At 52.5% G+C, this 21,763-nt stretch overlaps 1 protein-coding gene across 7 annotated transcripts in view; it reads left to right on the forward strand.

Annotated features, from left to right (window-relative positions):
* Nucleotides 1–21,763, forward strand: part of GRK5 (G protein-coupled receptor kinase 5) — a 225,543-nt gene that overhangs the window by 156,457 nt on the left and 47,323 nt on the right. For 3 of the 7 annotated variants that reach the window (XM_027112742.1, XM_027112741.1, XM_027112746.1), the window contains 3 exons: nt 859–918; nt 2,122–2,234; nt 13,897–13,974. In XM_027112742.1, coding sequence (XP_026968543.1) covers nt 859–918; nt 2,122–2,234; nt 13,897–13,974 — 251 coding nt within the window. The remainder of the gene's footprint in view (nt 1–858; nt 919–2,121; nt 2,235–13,896; nt 13,975–21,763) is intronic. The other 4 variants (XM_027112743.1, XM_027112744.1, XM_027112745.1 and 1 more) reach the window with 2 other exon arrangements.

A 21,763-nucleotide genomic window follows, 5' to 3' on the forward strand; every position in this document is an offset into this window, starting at 1 on the left:
TATAAAACTCTCCAGCCCCAGTCAGTTGTTCTTTCAGTTGCAAGAGACAAAAACCCAACACCGACTGGCTTAAGCAAAGACAGATGGCTAAAGGTGCAGGCACTGGGTGGGCCTCAGTAGGCTGCCTTTCGGGGACTCCTGTGATATTCACAGCTCCAGGCTTCTCTTCCTCACTCAGCTGTCCTTCCCTTGCACTGGCTTCATTCTCCATGGGCTCTTGCTGGTGGGAAAGACAGTTGTGGCAACTTTTGGCTGACCAGTCCTAAGGCCTTGTCATCCCAGAGAGGAACAAGTGTCTTTTCTGGAAGTTCTACCAAAAACCCTGGAAGGACTCCAAGGCCCCCTGGGTCACCTGCCCTGAACCGATCATTGTGGCCATGAAACAGAGGGCTCTGATTGGCCAGGACTGAGTCACGTGCCCATCCCTGGGGCTTGGGAGGAGTTGCTCCCTTAGGACCCTATGATGGTATTTTGCAGACTCACAGAGAGGAGGTTCCCCAAAGGAAGGGAGATGGAACAGACCAAAATCCCCACCTCCACGATGATAACAGATGGTGTTTATTAAGCAATTCCTTTGTGCCAGGCTCTCACTGCTCCTAAGAGATAGTACGATGACTGTTCCCAGTTTACAGATGAGGAAACTGAGGGATAATGTGTCAGGTCAGTTGCCCTGGGGCACACAGGCAGTGAGTAGTGAGGCTGGGATCTGAATCTGAGTTTAGCTCCAGAGCCCTTGCTCACAGCCACCACCTTCCCTACAAGTAATGGCTGTACCTCTGTGGATAAACTCTTTGGGTATGACAATGAGTGGGCGTGATGGTTCTGTTCCTGTCTCCTTGTTGTTTTCCATATCTCCAGGGGGCGGTTCCTGGCTCCTCCTCTACAGTTGGCAAGGATACAGTCATTCCATCCTCCCAGGTAGCTCTTCTAACTGAGGTCTGCCTCACCCTCTTCCTGGTTTCCCCACGAAGTCACCTGAGTTTTCCTGGTGCAGCCACAAAATCAAAGGGCGAATTTTCAGTGCTCTGGAGGGTCTGAGGCAACAAGTCTCAGGCAGACCTTTGAGCATCTTTCTGCCCAGAGAAAGCCTCTTGCAGAGTCATTGCAGGAAGAAGCAGAAGGGACCCTCCCATCTTACCTCCAACATGCATCTTCATTATCGAGAGGAAGAGTAAGGCCCAGAGAGGGCAAGTGTGTTGCTTGAAGTCACACAGCAAGTCCTTAGCTAGAACCCTGGTCTCTAGGCCTCTGTGCTTTGAGTCTTGCACTGTTATTTCCTCTTCAGAACTCTCTTGGCTACTGAGTGGCTGAGGTCTGGTCACATCCTGTCTCTGTGCCTCTAGCTCCTCAGCTGGAAAATACAGGGTTTTCATAGTTTGAAGCATTCTAAGACTGGGCTTTGCTCCAATTGGGCAAATACGAAATTTTGTTTACTGTATTCATTAGAATATTTGAATTACAAGTCATTTTAAAGTTTTTTCAAATTGCCCTAAATAATGCTCATAAATAAGCCTTTCAGATGTGGTTTGGGCTGCAGGCATAGTGTGATCCAGAGGTTCATAACTTCACCAGAGCACCTACTCATCATTTTCCCAGCTCTGACTTCCTCTGTATGTCAACCTTATCCTCCCAGCAGCTTGTTGTGCGGTGTCAAGAACACTGCAGCAGACCCTGGCCTCACACCCATGCACCCCAGTACCAGAGGGAGAGGGAGCACCTTGGCTTAGCGTGCCCAGGCGACGTCTGTGGTTCATGCTGATTTTACTGGCTTGGGTTACATGCCCACCACCCTTATCCAGTCCCTGTAACCACAGAATGTGACATGCGGATCAGGCAGTCAGGGGCAGAGCCTTAGTCCCCAGAGCTGCTAGCATCTCCGTACAGAAATCAGGACACTGGAAAGGGAGTGGGCTGGGGAGTAGAGGCAAGGTCATAACTGGCTCCTCTTTCTACACTGACCTTGACTCTTCTGAGTCTGCAGAGCCTGGAGGTGGATAAAGGGTCCTGGGAGTTTGCCGATCACCTTGCTCCATCTGTCTGAGGCAAGAACCCAGGTGTGGGTTGGTGGCTCTGTCTGGCCCTTTCTGGGGTCTCACCATATTCTTCTTTTCTTACCTCTAGAGAGAGATTACTGCAGTTTATGTGACAAGCAGCCAATTGGGAGGCTGCTTTTCCGGCAGTTCTGCGAAACCAGACCTGAGCTGGAGTCTTACATTCAGTTCCTGGACTCAGTGGTAAGTCCCTTCGCTGGGGGGAAGAGCCCTTTGGTCCTTTGTGATCAGCGATCGTTTTTGTCCAAAGGAAAAGATAGACCACGTGGCTTACGTGGATACAGAACAAACTTGTTGCTTAAGAGACTGCCGGTGCAGACTCGTCTCCAGGTCACCACCTGCTGCATGACCGTGCGGGGCCGCCTCCCACTCTGGGCCTCGGTTGCCGCTGCTTTAACACGAGGTTCTGTCAGTTCTCTGATTCTGGGAGCCTGGGTTATTGTGAAGTAGTACCTAGGAAGTTGGGTGGTTTTCCCAACACCCCAAGGTGTTGGATTCCCAGGCCCCTTCTTCCAGCTGAGAACCCGTTTTCTAAAATTCCAAAGCTTGTGTTTCTTTGTGTGCTTGTTTACTGTCTGCTTCCCCACTAGAATGCAAGCTCCCTGAGGCCAGGGCCCTGGGCTTCCAGTTCACCTCTGCCTGGCATTGTGCCCAGCCCATACAGGCATTCAGTAAACGTTTGTGGGAGGAACGTGTGTTGGCCATTTCAAGGCAATCTGACAGCTGCGGGCTGTGCTGCGCTGGCTGCTGGCATACACAGCTGTGACTGACACCACGGGGACTTCCTTCAGATGTACTGGTCGTTCATTTGTTTAAGAAATGCTATATTACTCACTCATAAAAAAGAATGAAATCATGCCATTTGCAGCAACATGGATGGACCTAGAGATGATCATACTAAGTGAAGTAGGTCAGAGAAAGATAAATATCATATGATATCACTTATATGTGGAATGTAAAAAAATAATACAAATGAACTTATTTAGAAAACAAAAATAGACTTGCAGACATAGAAAACAAACTTAAGGTTACCGAAGGGGAAAGGGAGGGGAAGGGATAAATTGGGAATTTGGGATTAACAGATACACAGTACTCTATATAAAACAGATAAACAACAAGGACCTACTGTATAGCACAGGGAACTATATTTAATATCTTGTAATAACCTATAATGGAAAAGAATCTGAAAAAGAATATATATGTGTGCATATATATAACTGAATCATTTTGCTATATGCCTGAAACGTAAATCGCCTATACTTCAATTTAAAAAAACCCCAAAAAACAAGTGCTGATTGATCTGTGTGGGCTTTTAGGACAGGACGTAGGAACACGCAGGAGTTCCTCAACACTTGCTTGGGAGGACAGGACACCTCAGCCTGGCCTACTGCCCTTTGGGTGTCTGTCCAAGGAAGGTAGAGAAGGAGCGGGGAGGTGAAAGATGAATCACGGTCAGTCGTGAAAGGAATGGGGTCATTTGGGGCCCCCCTTTCCAAGGCTGGGGGCCAAGGTGCTGTTGTTTCCTAGAGGCCCTAATGCCATCATTGGCTGCAGCCATCCTGACCTCCAGCTTGGTGTGGGGGACAGCCCTATGGGGCCCAACCTTCTGTGTCTGCTTCAGGGTCTCAAGGTGGATCAAGGTGGATCTCTAGACTGGCCAAACTGTCCCCTGAACTTCTCCACCGGAAGTCACATGGGCCCCTTGAAGTCAACGCATCCTTAACAAACTCAGCACCCTCCCCCAGCTCCCCACGGCTACCAGCCCTGACATGTTCCCTATTCCAGTGACCAGCACACCTCCATCACCCACCCCCGAAATCTTTGCATTGTTCTTGACCCCTCCCTCTCGTCATTCCTCACCCAACCGGATCAAGGACCATGTACCTGGCTCCTGACTCCTCCTAGCCCAGTTCCCTTCCCTCTACAACCTCTCTCCTGGTCTCCACGCAGGCTCTCGCATGACGCATACAAGTGATTACCATAGATCTCAACCTCAGCTGAGCAGTAGAAACACCTGGGGAGCCTTAAAAAGGATACCAATGCCTGAGCTGAAGCCCAGACTCATTAATTTCAATCTCTGGGGATGGGGCCTGGTATTTTCATAACGTTTTATTATGGAAAATTTCGAACTATAAGAAGTAAAAGTCTACAGAATAGCGTAATGAACCCCCCATGCACCCTGCTCCAACAGTTATGGGTTCAAGGCCAACCTTGTTTCACCCACATCCTCCCCTCCGGCACATTTTGCAGCTGACCTCACTTATGTCATTGTATCTGTGAACATGTCAGCATGTATATCTAAATGATGACGGCTCTCCAACCAAAAAACCACAATACCATTATCACAGCTAAAAAAAATAATTTATTACTCTCATCACATAATCAGTGTTAATAATCAAATATCATCAGCGTTCAAATTTCTGATATTCTCATGCTTTCTGTAAATGCATGTCTTAACAGTTTATAACCCTCTCCAAGAGTGTCCCACAGTCTGAGTGTTGTGTTCTCACCCCCATGTGTCGTTTAATAAGTTCCTCTGTATTTCTTGTAAATTGCTCATTGAATCTAGAAACTTGGTCAGATTTAGTTTCAATCTGGTGGTGGTAGGGGACTGACTTCATAAGTGGTTTCAGGCTCTTCTGCTAGGGGACTTTTTAAAAAAATATTTATTTTATTTTTGGCTGTGTCAGGTCTTAGCTGCGGCACACAGGATCCTTCATTGTGGCGTGTGGGCTCCTCGTTGCGGTGCGCTGGCTTCTCTCCAGTTGCGGCACGCGGGCTTAGTTGCCCCGCCGCATGTAGGATCCTAGTTCCCAGACCAGGGATCCAACCCGTGTCCCCTGCATTGGAAGATAGATTCCTAACCACTGTGCCGCCAGGGAAGTCCCTGCTGATTCCTAACCACTGCGCCATCAGGGAAGTCCCTGCTAGGGGACGTATAATATTTGGTGTCTGTCTTTTTGAGATGGCAGCAGCCATAGATATTCAATACCCAAATCTATTGATTAATTAGGGGTTGTGACATGGCGACATTCTGTCATTCCTTCTTCATTTGCTAACTGGGAAACACTTCCTTTCAATTACTGTTTGGTTACCCAATGGTAAAGTTCATATAGGAATTGCTTGATTCTTTCCCCATGTTTATGTTTTCAAAGTACCAAATTGGTTCACTAGCATCCTCCAATGATAAACATGGGGCATTTTGATGCATTGGTGCTCCATGGTTTCATTGTTGGTCTGTGGAGCCCTTCAGGTTGGCTTTTGGGCCCTTGAGAGGACCCCAGTGGTCATTGGCAGCCTCCTTGCTGTCTGGTGTGATGCAGTGTTCCGGGCTCATCTTGTTTGTTTCCTGCCCTCCACCTAGAGTTTGTCATTTCTCCAAGAAGCCCTGGTTCCTTTTACTGGGCAATGGTACTTAGAGACTACAGTTTGGCACTAGGGGTGTTCATTACCTCCCACTGGATTGGCCACTGTTTGTAGCAGACATTGGCAGTTTTCACATCTCTCAGGACTGTACTGTGTGTATGTCCAGAGTTGGGAAACACTGACATCCAGAGAAAAGTCCAAGTTCTGAGGCTGCCCTCCTAGACCTTCCACCAGCAGGCCTCTGCCCACCCAGGCTTTGACTGGCCAGGCTGGTTAAAGTCTCTCAGCCCCGACTCCCTCCCTCTCACTACTCGAAATGCCTCCCGGGCCCCCTCTGCCTGGTGAGTGCCAGCTCATCCCCCTGCACGCTGCTCTCAGAAGCGTTCCCCACCCGCCCTCTCTCCCCTCGTGCCCTCTGCTCCAGGCCTCGACACACACCTGAGCCTCACACACCTGAGCCTCATTACTGCGCGGTGCTGGCACAATGGCGCATCGGGGTGGGGGTGCAGGCCCCTGAGACAGACCTTGAGGCAATGCTGGTGCCACCTCAGCTGCCAGGGAGACCGTGGGCAGGTGCTTGACCCCTCTGTGCCCCATATCTCATCTGTAAGTGGGGCCGTAGTTGTACCTGATGGTGGTGGACATGTTGAGGAGAGATTGAATGAGTTCACACCACTCAGGGCAGTGTCCGGCATGTCACAGACGCCTGATGAATGTAGCCAGTAGGGCTCTATTTGTGTGCCTTTCTCCTCCACTAACTGGAAGTCTCTGGGTGGCACAGACATAGCTCATCCTCTCTGAATCCTCACAACACTGAACCTGACAGGTGATCAATGCTCAGGACTCACTGGGAGCTGGTGTCCATGGCTGGAGTGGAGGGAGCCAGGGCAGAGGGGTCTAGGAGAGGTGACAACCATCCAAGACCTTGTGCCATTAGAGAACTCTGACTTTGAGTGAAGCAGGGGAGCCACTGGAGGGTTTTGAGCAGAGCAATGCCATGGTCTGATTTAGGTTTTTAAAGGATCCCTCTGGCTCCTGTGTTGGGAAAAGGCTATGGGCGGGGGGGGGCAAGGGTCAGAGTGGGGAGCTCTGATGGGTGAGAGCGGGTAGTTGCTCAAGCCAGGGTGGAAGCAGCCGGCCGTGGTGACAAGTGGTAGGATTGGGGGCATGTTTTGAACCAGAGCTCACCGTATTTTCTGATGCCCTGGGGGTGAGAGAGAAGAGTTGGTGATGACTTCAAAGTGTTGACCTGAACCAGTGGAAGGATGGAATGAGGGTAGGGCTGTGGGAGGTTTGTTTGTGGGGAGGTCAGGATCTTCACCTGGGGCACACTCAGCTTCCGACGTCTACCGGATGGCCCAGTGGAGATGTCCATGCGGAGGTGGCTGTCAGAATCCGGAGTTTGTGAGAGTGGTCTGGACTGGAAATAGCAGATTGGGAGTTGTCAGCATGTAGCTGGGACTTAGAGCCACAGGCTGGATGAGCTCACCAAGGAGGTGAACGTGGATGGAGGAGCTGAGGATCAAAGTCTGAGCCCTGGACAAAGGCTCCTCCCCACTTGGAAAAGATGAGGCATCGGCAGCTTTGGGACCTGTCTGGGGAGTCGATGAGGCAGGGCAGGGCAAGGCTAAGCCCAGGAGCCAGTGGAATTTTCCAGCCACGTGTCTTATTAGACGTTTATAGCCAGTTTGAAAAGAAGAAGGAAAAAAAATCCAGTGGATGCCTATTTTCATTTTGGTCCTGCAGACGTTCTCTTTTGCTGGGCCTGTACCAAGATCTCTCTTTTGGAAAGGAAATGTGAGTCTGGCTCCCTGTGTCGACGCGTCAGATGCTCCTTACATATGCCTTAACGCCGCCGCCCCTCGGGAGAGGCTCACCCCATCCCCTCGCGTTTCTGTCTGCATCTCTGGGAATTAGCAAGGCCTTTCATTGCCCATCCTGACGTGTCAAATGAACAGGCTTTGGAACACCTCTTTTACGCATGAAGACTTTACTGAGTTTTCCAGGGCTGGCGCAAGGCTCGTCTGAAATACCTTTTTTCTTCCATCCTGACTGGAACTCCGAGGAGGGAGGAGGTGGCGGCATCCTTGGTGTTGCACGCTGCTCCAGTGCCCCTGGCTCAGTCACAGCCATACACGCCGTTCCCACCTCTGTGCTGAATTTCTACCAAGTGGAGTTTTTTAAAACTAACCCGTCTTCATCGGCTCTGACGTAGCCCCCAGGAAAGGCTGCTCCCCTGCACAGTCCTAAAGACGGAGTTTCCCGAGTCAAGCAGAAGACATCGGCTGTTTTAAAATGGGGCCTGGGTGATTTGGGGGCAGCAGAGCTGTTTGTGCATCATTCATCAGACAGCAAGGGCAATTCGGCCCTTAGTCTTGGTTGTCGAGCAGCTTCTGGGAGCCCGAGAAGGACTCCCCCATTGCCCTCCCTTCCAGGGAAATGGAGTCAGTGACCCAAGTCAAGGCCTTGAGTAGATTTGGCTTCTGGAGGGCCAAGAAGATTTGCCTAGCGGGTCAGGGGATTGGAAGGGCTTCCAGGCTCATGCCAACCTCCACAGGCCAATAGGGTCTGGCCATGGACCTCTTAAAGACTGACGTACTTCTTCTCTAAATTGTTTTCTGGGAGCCTTGATGGCATCTCAGCTCATTTGAAACCCTCCCGTCCCCAAGCATGGGTGCAACTTAAAGTTTTCAGGTCTCTTCTCTTTGGGATTAGGGGAGGTTTGGCAGATACTCAACCGGATTTACTCAACACACATTTATGAGATGTCTCCAATGTGTCACACTCTGTTCTAGCAGTTGGAAACTACAGAGTGAGCAGAAGTAAGTTCCTGCCCTCATGGAGCTTGCTTTCTGATTAAATGCAAGATTGAAAAAGAAAGAAAGAGCATTTTTTAATGAACTAAGAGATACTAGCTATAAGTTCAGACACCTGTCAAGTATTTGTTATCTATTGCTGGGTAAGAAATTACCTAAAACTTAACAGCTTGAAGCAACAATAAACATTTGTCATCTCATAGTTTCTATGGGTCAAGGATTTGGAAGTGGTTAACTGAGGTGCTACTGGCTTATGGTCTCTCTAAAGGTTACATCAAGATATTGGCTGGGGCTGCAGTCATCTGAAAGCTGGATCTCTTTCCAGGCTTGCACACATGGCTGGCAGGTTGGTGCTGGATGTTGGCTGGAGGCTCAGCTGTCTTCCATGTGAGCCTCTCCATGGACTGCTTGAGTGTCCTCACAACATGGCTGGCTTTCCCCAGAGCACGTGATCCAAGAGAGCATGGTAGAAGCTGCAGTGTCTTTTGTAACCTGGTCTCAGAGGTTCCATACTGCCATATCCCTGATACTGTAGTGGTTACATGGGTTAGTCCTCTATTCAGTATGGAGACAGCCTTCGCAAGAACATGAATAGCAGGATGTGAGGATTATTTAAGTGTGCATTTTGGAGACTGGCAACTACAAATATGACTACAAATGGACTACAAATGGAGTCTCACATCAGGAAATGCTAAAAGTCACTCTAGCCCAGAACTATGGCATGTGAAATTAGTGGGCTATCACCTGGTTTCAGATATGTCCGGTTATCCTGGAATTTTGTTGTAAAATGAATTGAAATGCCTCACCAGCAGAACTAAATATTCTGCTCCTCTTATTTTTGAATCATACCCAGTATTTATTTTTGTCTTTCTATCACTGCTGTGATCTCCCAAAAGAGGGAGGGTGGAGGGTGGTAATCATTCTTCAGGTGGACATAAAGACCCTCAGCGCAGTTGGTAAAGCCTGGGAGCAGGGTCATCTTGAAAAAGTACCACTTGTAAAAAAGTAGGTTCGTATACTGGACATCTGTGGGATTGTCCAGTCTCCTGGGTGTCCCACCTGTACTCCCAGACAACATGGCTCTCGTAGAAGCTGCCATGTTCTTAATGCTGTCGCCTGAAAACCACAGCTGATTGGAGCAGGGATGAGTCTGTGAGCCAGTGCAGATCAATGAGTCCTTTCTCTGGGGTTTATAGATTTGAGGGGAAGTCCTTCTCTGGTAGAGGAGGCTTAGAATAAAAAAAACCTGGCTGCTAGGTTTTGTACCACTGGAGCAAGCCAGGCAGCACTGAGGGAGAATGAGGCCAACACACAGACACACACACACAGACACACACACAGACACACACACACAGACACACACACACACAGACACACACACACACATACCCCGGTGAGAGTGGGTTCCAGAAGTGCTCATGTCCCTGGTTCCTGGTGCTCTGGGCCAGGCTGCATTTCCATTTTCCCCACAATTTGGTTGTTCAACCCATCCTTGGGTTCCAGGAGCCCAGAGATTACGGTTTTGCCTGAATTAGGCTAGGTTGGGATTCTTTTCACTTAGAATTGAAAGAATAACAGGGAGAGCCAAAGACCTTTGCACGGTGGCCTTATGAGCGCGGGAGGGAGTGAGGACAGAGAAATAACTCCAGGGGCTGCAGGAGGAGGACCAGCTGGGCGGTGCGGGGGTGGCACAGAGCCACTCCGGGCGGAGGCTCTCTGAATGATGGGCACACAGCAGGTGAGAGCACAGCCCCTCTGTGCTCTCTGACAGCGGCTGGTAAATCTGTCACCTCCCCCCGACCCCTGCCCCGAGAGAGGGTCAGCACCCTTTCCTCCTAACTTCTTTTCTGAGTTTGCCTCCGCCAAGATATGTCTCTCAAGCTGGTGGCCGTGGTGCCGCCCCCTTGGGGTCACTCCTACCATTCTGTCTGTACCCCGCGTGGCCAGGGGTCCTCTCCTTCCTCCCTTCTTTCTCTGGGCCCATCCCATTGAAACCTGGGCCATGGAATCCCTTCCTGACCGAGGCCCGAGAGCTCCTCACATGGCGGCCAGAGACCAGAGAACACTCTGTCTGCCCAGGTGGGCACAGGCTGTGGAACTGACCAGGCCCATCTGATGCTGGGGCCCCAGGGGGACACCCCCATCTGCAGTCTCACCCCCATTCTTCATTCTCGCTGGGGGCGCTGGGAGGGGGTAGGCGATGCCAGCCATCTGAAGGATTGTTCAGGCATCAGTGAGGGGCCTGGCCGGAGATGGATGGCTCGCTCATGTGTGAATGAACTAGAGTTTAATGAGGACGGTTGACAGAGTGCTGGGCAGAGCAGGGAAAGCAGTACTGGCTGATGTACACACCTGCAGCTCTGCAGGGACAGGGGAGGGGCCGATACAGGAAGGAGTGGGAGAAGGCAGCTGCAGGAGCTGGGTCTTCAGAAGGGGGTCCAGGAACCCGGGTGCCCAGGCGGCGAGGGAGCCCCCAGGGTGGGGAGTGACTCCAGAGGGGCAAACGGAGACCCCCACCCCCATGATCGGGCACCAGCAAGACGCTGAGGCCAAGGTGGGAGGAGCCGGGTGTTTCTCCAGAAAGAGCCATGGGGAGCAGCCCTGCCAGCCGGGCGTGTCACTTGTCCCTGCCGCGAGGACTCTGGAAAAGCTGACCACATCGGTAATTACAGAAGCCGGAGGTGGCGAGACCTCAGCCTCTCTGATTTCATCTTCCTGCCAGGGCAGGAGAAGGGCTCCCGGGACGAGGAGGTGACATCTCGAGTTGGTCAGAGGCCGAGAGGAATTCAGCTCAGACTCGCTCTGTAAAGCAGTGCCGGCTTCTGTGGAAACGTGGCAGGGCCCCTTGCACCGGTTTGCAGTCTTCATGTTTTTAAAAACTCATCTGAGGGAAATGTGTTTTAATAGAGGACGTATTTTTATTAGCATTTTCTGAGATGGATGATGCAATTAGAGCCAGCCAAGAGAGAGAATGAAATATTAGGTTTATAAACTAGGATGTACACAGATGTTTATACTCTTTGGCAAGTACAGATACGTAAATAATTCTTTTCGCCTTAAACTCAATGTAGTATTCTGCTCTTTGTGTTACAGCATCTCCTCCCCAAAGGCCATTCCTGTGTTTGGCATAAATCACCGTGCAAAGAGAAGGCTCATTAAATGCCTGCCTCCGTTGGCACCATGGATGTATCTGGGGAAGAGAAATACCCTCCGCGTGGACTGGCACAGGAGCTCTTTGGCGCTCTGGCTGTTAGGGTTGAGCTCTGGGCAGGAGAAGGTTTCAGATGGGCAACACGGCAGGGAGGACAGTGTGTGTCCCCTCTGTTGGGAGGAGGGGACAAGCCCACCACCCTCCCTGGTTGGAGGGAATTCTCACGGATGGAGGTCACGGGGGCATCCTGGCATGTGGTTCACCTCTCTGTTCGTTGAAGTCATTGTCGGGCTGCCGCTTCCAGAGCCCACTCTAATAGTAAAATTCTAGGCTGCTGGCCCAGCCCAGCCTCTTATTTGCTGTCTATGTTTTCTGGTTGAAGCTGATTTCAGCAGCTTTGGCCGACTACCTGGGCAAGGGTGTTCCCGTAGCAGCGGGTTCCCGGGTGGTCCCCTGCCTCTGGTTGTGTGATCGGCCTGAGCTCTGCCCAGCCGAGCTGCCATGGTGCTTTTTCTCTGTAGGTGGCCTCTCAGGACGGGTCCCCCATGAGCCCCTCTCGGGGGTCACCGTGGAGACTTGGCCTGTCACTCCAGGTGACTTAATCGGTGTGGAAAGCCCAGCTGGAAGCCTTCTGTTGGTTTTCTGCCTCCCAACACAAATGCTCTTCAAGTGGTGGCGACCTGACATGGACTCTCAAAGAAAGGCCTTTTGATGCCGGGCCGGGGATGCCTGTCCCCGCGTGCTCCCGGCTGCCGCCCTGTGGAACTGTGGCGCCCAGCTGCCCAGCCGGGCCTCTGCTGGGAGGGAGCTGACCTGAAAGGGATGTTATTTTTTTAACGTGGGTTTTAGTACCCAGAGCAATAATATTTTCAGCTGGTTACTGAGGCTGATTAGTGAGCCTTAGGCCTCCATTTGGTTAAATAGAGCCTTCTTCACAGATGTGTTTTGGGACAGTGCAAATCCAGGGTTCTGCATGGGATTGAGTTACCCCCAAAAGGTAGTCAGGCGTTTGCCTGTGGCCTGGGCCCTGCAAAGCAGTCTGGGTAAATTCCCATAGCGCCAGACCACCAGGAGGGGTTTCCAGGGTGGCTGGACACTGGGAGCTTCTCTTCTCCCCCCTGGAAAATAGGGGGGGCAGTTGTACTCTAGAACCCTCAGCCCCTTTAGAGTTGCAGCTCCAGCCCGGGAGGGTCTTCCGGGCTGGGCTGGGGAGAAATTGGACCCTAGACACTGGATTGAGAGGTTGCTTTGAACCAGGCCAGGGGGTGGGGGGCGGAGGTTGGGGTCTGACTTCCCAGCGAGGTGGCTGGGGAAGGAGTTTCAGTCCCTCTGTGCTGATGTCATTTCCTGTCTCTTTTGAAATAGCTGTACTTTTGGACGGAGGCTGACAAGTCCTTGGGTGGTGGATTTTGAAATGGTTATAAACAATTTGCAATTAGTTCCCTTGTTTAAATGAGAAGGGCAAGCTCACCCAAGCTCTTCCTTAACTCGAGGAGGCCTTTTACCCACTTAGCAAGTGGGTCAGATGCCAGGGAAGGAGCCTCTCTCGGGTCAAGGAAGATAACACAGTCTGTCTTTTGAGGACTCACTTCTTTCTTTAGAGCCCGGGTCCCACTGGCTTGGCCAGCCATCGGGGTCCTGAGTCCCTTGGTGTTGTTGAGAAAGAGGTCTGGGCTTGGAGGTCCAAGTCCCAGCTCTGCCGCCTCGCTGCAGCGCCCCGCCCCTGCCCCCCGCCCCCGCCCACCTCCCAGTGACCCTGGGCGACTCTGCTGAACCTTCTGCTCTTCGTTTGCAGATGGAGGGGTATGACAGCAGCCCCTGCCCTCCTGTGTCACTACCTGGGCTCCTTTTAGGTTCATATAAGAGCATTTGAAATCTCTCTGCATGTTCCCTTTGTAAACTGAAAAGCTGTAAAAGCTACGGAATGCATATTATTGTCTTCTCTTGCAAGGTGTAGTCATTACAATGAGTATTGATTATGTGCCCATCTCTGTCACGTTCTCTCTGCACAATCACCCTACACGTAGGTGCTTTTTCCATCTGCACTCTATAGAGGTTGAGGAAACAGTCCGAGGTCACACGGCTTGTAAGGTGTGTGACCTCAGGCAGCCTCTCTCGAGGATCGTCCAGGTTGGTGGCTCCAGTTACTTTCCAGCAGCTTCCTTTGATTTTCCGAAGCCGGTGGTTCTCAACCCCAGCTGCCTGGGTGCCCGGCCTCCATCGCCAGAGGGTCTGACTCCATGGGCATGGGGCGGGGCCCGAGCACCATCGTTGGCTCCCCCGTGATTCTTATGTGCCGCCCCAGTTCTGAGCATGTGTCCACGGTGGAGCAGCGTAGGCTGGACTGGACGTCAGGGCTCCTCCCCTCTCTGGGCCTCAGTCCCTGCCCTGTAGAAGGAGGGGATTGATCACATGACCTCCAGGGTGTCTTCTCCAGGGGCCTCTAAGGTTCTACAACTATGAGGAGGTCGTGAACAAATCTATTATTGTTCTTTTCCTTCTTCTGTTTTAGGCAGAATATGAAGTTACTCCGGATGAAAAACTGGGAGAAAAAGGGAAGGAAATTATGACCAAGTACCTCACCCCAAAGGTAAGAGGCTGCCCAAACCCCAAAGCAGGAGGAATATGGGCCCCCAGGTTTGGGCCAGGCCATGTGAGGAGTGCCCAGCCGGTGGTGCCATTGGTCTCCAGATCCAGAATTCTCATCCTCCTCCAGAGGCACCCAAGCCTGGCCAGGCCAAGGCAGTGGTCCAGGCCACACCAGGCCTGGGGTGGGGAGGCCCGCTGCTTGGGGGCCCAGTCCCCCCCAGGGGCCCTCATACTTCCCACTGTTCACACCCAGGCGTTTGTGGCAGGACAGGTGGAGGCTCGGCTGAGGCAGGGATCAGAGTGCCCAGAAGAAAGGGCACAGCGGGGGTGGCTCTGAGAGGTCAGCGTGACGGGAAGGGGCCAGGGCTGATGGGAAGGAAAGGGGCTGGCTGAAGCCGCGCCGGCAGAGGCAAAGTCAGCTGAACACACAGCAGGGTGCAGCGTACTCTGAAGTGTTCTGGAGGACGCTCAAGGGCCTCAGGACCGGGGTCCCCCCCGTGGCCTGTGTGCACTCACGGGGGCACGGGCGCTGGATACAGTTAAACGTGGATGCTACGGCTCCTCAGCTTGAGTTCCACTCAGGAGTCAGAGGCGGGACTGTGGACACAAGGAGTCCAGCTCACACACACCAGCTCCTCCAGCAGCAGGTGGGCTGCTGAAGGCCCCTGCTGAAGGCATCCAGGGTGACACGAGGGGATTAAACCCACAGTAGCTCCTTCCGAGTTTACATCCAGGCCTCCTCCTCTCCCTGTACATATGGATGGTTTCTGCACAGTTTTTTTGTTGTTGTTTTGTTTTTTAAAGCTTCATTTTAATTAGCTTCATTTAAAAGAAAAAATTTATTTATTTGTTTTTGGCCACGTTGGTTCTTCGTTTCTGTGCGAGGGCTTTCTCTAGTTGTGGCGAGCGGGGGCCACTCCTCATCGCGGTACGCGGGCCTCTCACTGTCGCGGCCTCTCTTGTTGCGGAGCACGGGCTCCAGACGCACAGGCTCAGTAGTTGTGGCTCACGGGCATAGTTGCTCCGCGGCATGTGGGATCTTCCCAGACCAGGGCTCGAACCTGTGTACCCTGCATTGGCAGGCGGATTCTCAACCACTGCGCCGCCAGGGAAGCCCCTCTGCACAGTGTTATATATTTTATTCACACAGCACGGAAGTCCCTTGAGTCACCTTGTCGTTCTCGGCAGGGGTCACAGGTCCTTGGCAGCTCTGCTCCCACCTCACACCCTCGCTGCCCCCTGGGATGTTAGGGAGGTCCCAGGGGCCTGAGTGCGTGACGAGGACCGCCCATGCCACACTGAGCCTTGCTCCAGAGCAGGTGTGCTCGCCTCCATCGCCTGCCCAGCCAGCCCAGCCTCACCCCACAGGCGTCTCCGTGTCCCTTTCCCCTGCTCCTGCTGAGACACCACCCCCAGTTGCTTCCCTTTTCTGCTTCTGCTGCCGTCGTAATCATACACACCTCTTAATGGAATGGCAGGCAACCCCAGGGCCTTTGCACTTTTCAGAAGCGAGTGGATTCATGTTCATAAACTCCTCCAGACGCTGGACAGGGCTGGCTCGCTCTGCACAAGGCGTGGCCCTGGGCACACCTGGCTGCCCTCTCCATCTGCAGGGCCACCAGGCTGCGTGGCCTCGCTTTGTTCCAGGTACGGGCCTGAAAGTCTTTAGGTTGAAAATGGTCAAGGAGGAGACGTGTCTGAGCAGGGTCCCCCTTTGCCCGCAGTCGCAGCCGCTGACCTGTTGAGAGGCTGCAGGGATGTTTTCGGTCTCCTGGCCACCACTTGACACAGGGAGTCCACTCCGGGCATAACAGGCCTGAGGGGCGTAAACACCCCCGGGGGAAGAGAACAGCTCAGTGCTGAACACCTAAAGCAACCCAGACACCAACTAGACACTATCTGTGAGGGTTCTGGCCTTCATGAGATGAGAGGTGGATAGACAGCCCTGTTTACAGGCGGCTGCCGGGGCCCAGAGCAGGGAGTGACCTGCTACGGCCGCGCAGCTGATAGACTCTTGCTGCCCTCGGCCAAGGTGGTTTCCACAGTGGCTCAGCTTTGTCCGTCCGGTTCTCCATCTGCGCCCCCCTTTCGGGCTGCCCACCTGCTGGGGTTCCCCCTCAAACAGTGGCAACTAACATATACTGAGGACCCAGTGTGTGCAGGCACAGTCTCACCTAGTCTGGCTGTCACCGTGTGATGTGATTCTATTGGCTCCGTCTTGCGCGGACACGGAGCCTCAGGAGGTGCTGTCACTGTCCCAGGCGACAGCTGGGAGTTGAGCCCAGGTCGCGGTGATCCCAGAGCCTCTGGCTTTGCCCCTGTGCTGCACTGTGTCCACCACCCGCCCCCGCGCATCTGCTGGCCTGGCCAGGATCCGTGGTGAGGATGAGGTTGTGCCTTTGCCTGGCCTTGCTGCCTCGCTTGGCCTATCCAAGGGCTGCTGCAGGGGCCATTTCCCTCTCCCCCCGCCGGCCGACCTTGACCAGAAGCCTCTTCTCACAGACCCCAGTCGGGGCCCCTCCCTACCCCTGCTTAGCGCTGCCTCTATCTCCTGCAGGGGTGGGGCCCAGCCTCCCCGGCAGCTCAGACCGTTTCACAGGTGCCTCAGAGCTTGCCAGCATTTTTTCCTTAAGTTCCTCAATTAAAAAAATTTAAACCACAGCATATGTTATGGCCCAGGGGCCTGGGGAAGGTGGTCGAAGCGGTCCCGTGGGTTGACTGTTTTCCAATAATAAGTGTTGCGCTGCCGTCCTAGTCCTTCCTGCAGTCACTCTCCCAGGAGGCTGTGTTACTTCTCAGCACTGCGGATACCCCGGGTGCTGGGGAGCGAGCGCTGGGAGAGGAGCCACGTGGCTGAGGCCCCAGCACTGGCTCTGAGGCCTTCGAACGACCCCCAGGACCCCTGTCCCCAAACCCAGGTAGTCCTCACCTTGTACCCACTCCTCAAGGTGCAGCTCATGTGTCTCGGCTCCAGGCGGCATTTTCCAAAGGGTAGAATGTGGAACACTGACCATTCGAGAGGCTCTGGGAAAAAAAACACAGGACAATTACCTGTGGGCAGCACTGCTCGCCGGGTCTCTCCCGTGTAAAGATTCACCCAGCCTGTGAGCATATTAAAGGCTCTGAGAAGTCCCTCAGTAAAGAAACCTGTTTAACTGCTAATAAAGCATTTCCCAAACTTTTTCTTTTTTTCAATTTCACATCCTGCTGAATACATCTTGGGCTGCAGAACACATGCAGGGGTCTTCACGACCTGGCCTCCAGTTTCCTCTCCCAAAGGCCCCACGCTGGGCTCCAGCCATGCCACCTCCCAGCCTCATCTTGATGTCCCCATCTCGTCACCCTTGTCCATCTGTTCCCTGCAAGGCCCCGCACCCGGAAGGAGCTGCCACCCCCCCACCGTCTTTCTGCCCCCCACACCCCACCCCGTCTTTCTGCCGCTGTGTCTCTGCTTCTCCGCACAGAGCCTCTTCTGCCTCTGGTCAGAAGCCATCGCTCCCACCTGGGTGGTCTCCCAGCTCGCCGCTCTGTCGTGCCTCTGCAGGTCCGTGGGGTCAGTGCTTCCACGCCCTGGAGAAGGTGGCTCCTGAGGACCCCACCTTCCAAAGGGGGTGACAGCACGTCAACAGATCGGTGGAATGCAGTGTGATGGGAGCAGTGGCTGACGGTGCACAGGGAAGTGTGAGGGTGGGAAGGTCTGCGGAGGCTGTCCTAGACCGGCCTGGGCGAGCCAGGGAGCCGTCTGGGAGTGGATGCAGCTGAATCGAATTTCAATGTGATGTTGAGGGGAAGCCAGGTGCGAGTGAAAGGAAAGGAGAAGGGCCTTTCATGCGCAAAGGTCTAGAGCAGGGGCTCTCACCTGGGGACGTTTTGCCCTCCCCCGCGCCCCGCCCCGGGGACATTTGGCTGTGTCTGGAGATCATTTTGGTGGATACAACTGGGGGTATGTGCTACTGGCATCTAACGCACATGGGCAGGGGTACAGCTGAGCATCCTGCGATGCAAGGATGGCCCCCACCACGAAGAGTTATCTGGCCCCAAATGTCAGGAGCGCTGAGGGTGAGAGGCCTTGGTGCAGAGGTGGGAAAGGGTGTGTGTGCGGGGGGAGAGGTCAGTGTTACAGGGGCCCTCTGGGTGGCAGGACCTGGAAAACCATGGTGGGGAGTCTGACACCATCCTAAGGGCAGTGGGGAGCCCCTAGGGCTCTGAATGCCATTTGCAGTTTAGGATGGTCTCTCTCCCAACGCAGAGGAGAAAGGGGAGGGGGAGGGCTGGAGGCAGGAGGCCATCCCGGGAGCTGCTGCCGCAGCTGGGGCAGGAGGGGGGAGAACCGGAGGGGGAAGACACAAGGGCCTTGGGAAATGTTGGGGGAAGGAGCTCTCGGGGGGGGGGGGGGGCAGGTGTGGGGCATGAGGAAAGGGAACAAGAGGAATCCCAAGTGACTCTCTGGTTTCCATCTCAAGTCACTGAGCGGGTGCAGGTGCCCCCAGGAAAGGCACGGTACCCAGGATGAGAGCCATTGCTATAGGTGGCCAGGCTAGTAGCTCACTGGGCAGATATGATGGCATCTGTTCTCTGTGTCCCCTGCCCCGTGCACAGTGTTGGACACATGGCTCTCATTCATTGTGCGTTGGTTTGAATGAGACAATGAGGGACCCTGGGAAGCTTCCCTCTATGGGCCCCTTCCCTCTCCCACCTCAAGTCTCTTTCTGGCGAGCTGACACGTGGCTGGCCTGTGTCCCCCAGTGTCTGACAGAGTGTGTTTGCTGAGAGTCTGGCTGAAAATCCTGCTCAAAGTCAAAGCTCATGCCCGGAGCCGGATTCTCGCTCCCCGTGCGATGATGCTCTCCAAACCCTGGCTTGAAGGCATCCATCTCAGAGGCCCAGAATCCTGCATCAGTTGCCCGTACACAGCCAGCCTTGCTCTGGGGGCAGTTAGAGGACAGCAGCCCGGGGTGGGCTTTGGGGTGGGCTGAAAGCTGTTGAGATGTGACACAAAGGCAGTGGAGTGCTGTGAGGACGTGAGTTTTAGGACCCGGTAGACTCGGGTTGGAAGCCAGGCTTGGCCTCTTTTAGCTGAGTGGCCTTGGGAAAGTTACTTAACCTCCCGGAACCTCAGGCTGCTCCTCTGTCCAGTGGGCAAGGGTCATAAATACCAGCAGGACAGAGCCCAGGAGCTGGTACGAATAAGACTCTCCCTAAGTAGGGGGTCTCATCTGACTTTCCCTCTTTCTAGTCTGTGTTTTCAAATTCAGGCCGTTGCATGAGGAAACCATTCAGACATGACCTCCAGCTGTGGAGTTGTGAGAGGCCAAGGAGGGGTCCACAGGGTCCTCGGGCTCAGAGGGCTGGCCAGAGAGACTGGCCAACAGTAATGCATTGGTCAGGATGATTAATGCTAGCTGCCACAACAAACAAACCCCAAATCTCAGGGGCTTCACACCCCAGAAATTTCTTTCTTTCTCATGCATGCTCTGCCTGGGTCTCTTCTGGATGAAGAGCAGGGGTCCTGGCTGCTTTGGTGTCTCCACCACCAAAGGGGAAGAGAGGAGGGAAAGACGGACATGAGCTTTAACTGCCTTGGTCCCGATGTGACACATCACTTTCTCTCTGTCCACTGACCAGCAAGGAAGCCTGGGGGATTCAGGGGAACATATGGAAAATTGCTTCCTGCCTACGTTTCCTCAACCCCCAAGCGGAAAACATTGTCTGTTTGGCAGGCTAATTTCTAGTGCTGGTGAGACAGCTCAGAGAAGCTGCCCAGAAGCTGGTCGAATCAGACATGTGTGCTGGGCTCTGTAGAGATCTGGCAGCTCACTTTCCAGGTACCTACAGATCAGAGGTGATACAGGTGGCAGGTATTCAGGTGCAGGGTTGCTCTGAGCTGGAGATGGACCAGGAAATATTCCTAATTATAATCATAAATAATAATAATGGATGATCCTGAAAACAGTATTCTATATCATTCATCACTACAGACATCATCTTTAAAATACTAGCTCATGGGGACTTCCCTGGTGGTCCAGTGGTTGAGAATCCACCTTGCAATGCAGGGCACGCCAGTTCGATCCCTGGTCGGGGAACTAAGATCCCACATGCCGCGGGGCAACTAAGCCCGTGCGCCGCAGCTAGAGAGAAGCGCAAGCACTGCGACGAAGAGCCCGCGCACTGCAACTAAGACCCAATGCAGTCAACAAATTAAAAAAAAATAAAGTTTAAAAAAATAAAATAAAATATTAGCTTATGGAGATATAATTCACATATCATAAAATTTACTCTTTTAAAGTCCACAGTTCACTGGTTTTTAAAATAGTCACAGAATTGTGCAACTATCACCACTCTCTGATTCCAGGACATTTTATCTCCCTGAGTAGAAACCCCGTACTCATCACCGTCACTCCCTATTTCCTTTTCTTCCCACCCCAGGCAACCGCTAATCTGCTTTCTGTCTCTATGGGTTTGCCAGTTCTGGGCATTTCATATAAGTAGAATCATACAGTATGTGGACTTTTGTGACTGACTTCTTTCACCTAGCATGTTTTCAAGGTTCCTCCATGTGGTAGCAGGTATCAGTATTTCATTCCTTTTTATGGCTGGATAATATTCCATTTTAATGGATAAACCACATTTTATTTATCTTCTCATCAATTGATAGACACTTGGATGTTTCTGCTTTTGGGCTATTATGAATAATGCTGCTATGAACATCCATGCACAAGTTTTTGCATGGGCATATTTTTAAATTTCTCTTGGGTATATACTTAGGAGTGGAATTGCTGGGTCACATGGTAACTTGATATTTAATCAGTTGAGGAATGGCCAGGCTGTTTTCAAAGTGGCAGCACCATTTGACATTCCCACCAGCAGTGTATGAAGGTTCCGATCTCTCCACATCCTCTCCAACGCTTGAAATATTCCCTCTTCTTTTTTCATCCTAGTGGGTGTGAAGTGGTATCTCATTGTGCTTTTGATTTGCATTTCCCTAATGACTAATGATGTTGAGCACCTTTTCATATGCTTATTGGCCATTTGTATATCGTCTTTGGAGAAAAGTCTATTCAAATCCTTTGCCAGTTTTTAAATTGGGTCGTTTATCTTATTAATGTTGAATCCTAAGGGTTCTTTTCTTTTTTTTTTTTGGCTGTGTTGGGTCTTCGTTGCTGCGCGGGGGCTTACTCTTCATTGCGGTGTGGGCTTCTCATTGCAGGGACTTCTCTTGTTACAGAGCACGGGCTCTAGGCGCAGGGGCTTCCGTACTTGTGGCTCACGGGCTCTAGAGCGCAGGCTCAGTAGTTGTGGCTCACGGGCTTAGTTGCTCTGAGTCATGTGGGATCTTCCCGGACCAGGGATCGAACCCATGTCCCCTGCATTGGCAGGCAGATTCTTATCCACTGCACCACCAGGGAAGCCCCTAAGCGTTCTTTTTATGTTCTAGGTACAAGTCCTTTATCAGATATGTGATTTGCAGATACTTTCTCTCAGTCTGTGGGTTGTCTCTTTACTTTCTTGATGGTGTCCTTTGAAACACAAAGATTTTTCATTTTGATGACATTCGGACTCATTTTTGTTAGGCCCATAAATAGGCCTGTTAGACACATTAGGCCCATAAATCTCTCTTCCTCTGCAAAACCAAAGCCCCATTGCCTGCTGTAAAGGGCAGGGCCAGGTCTGGTCCTTCACCAATATTCCACGCCTTCTCCTGGTTGACATGACCACATTCTTTAGGCTGTTGTCCGGGTCTAGCACTGCAACGACCTGCTCTTGGATCTTCCTAGCAACTCCCTCCCCAA

The sequence above is a fragment of the Aethalodelphis obliquidens genome, unplaced genomic scaffold (genome assembly GCF_003676395.1).
Source record: "Aethalodelphis obliquidens isolate GAN/ISIS:26980383/991018 unplaced genomic scaffold, ASM367639v1 scaffold11, whole genome shotgun sequence".
Taxonomy (NCBI): Eukaryota; Metazoa; Chordata; class Mammalia; order Artiodactyla; family Delphinidae; genus Aethalodelphis; species Aethalodelphis obliquidens.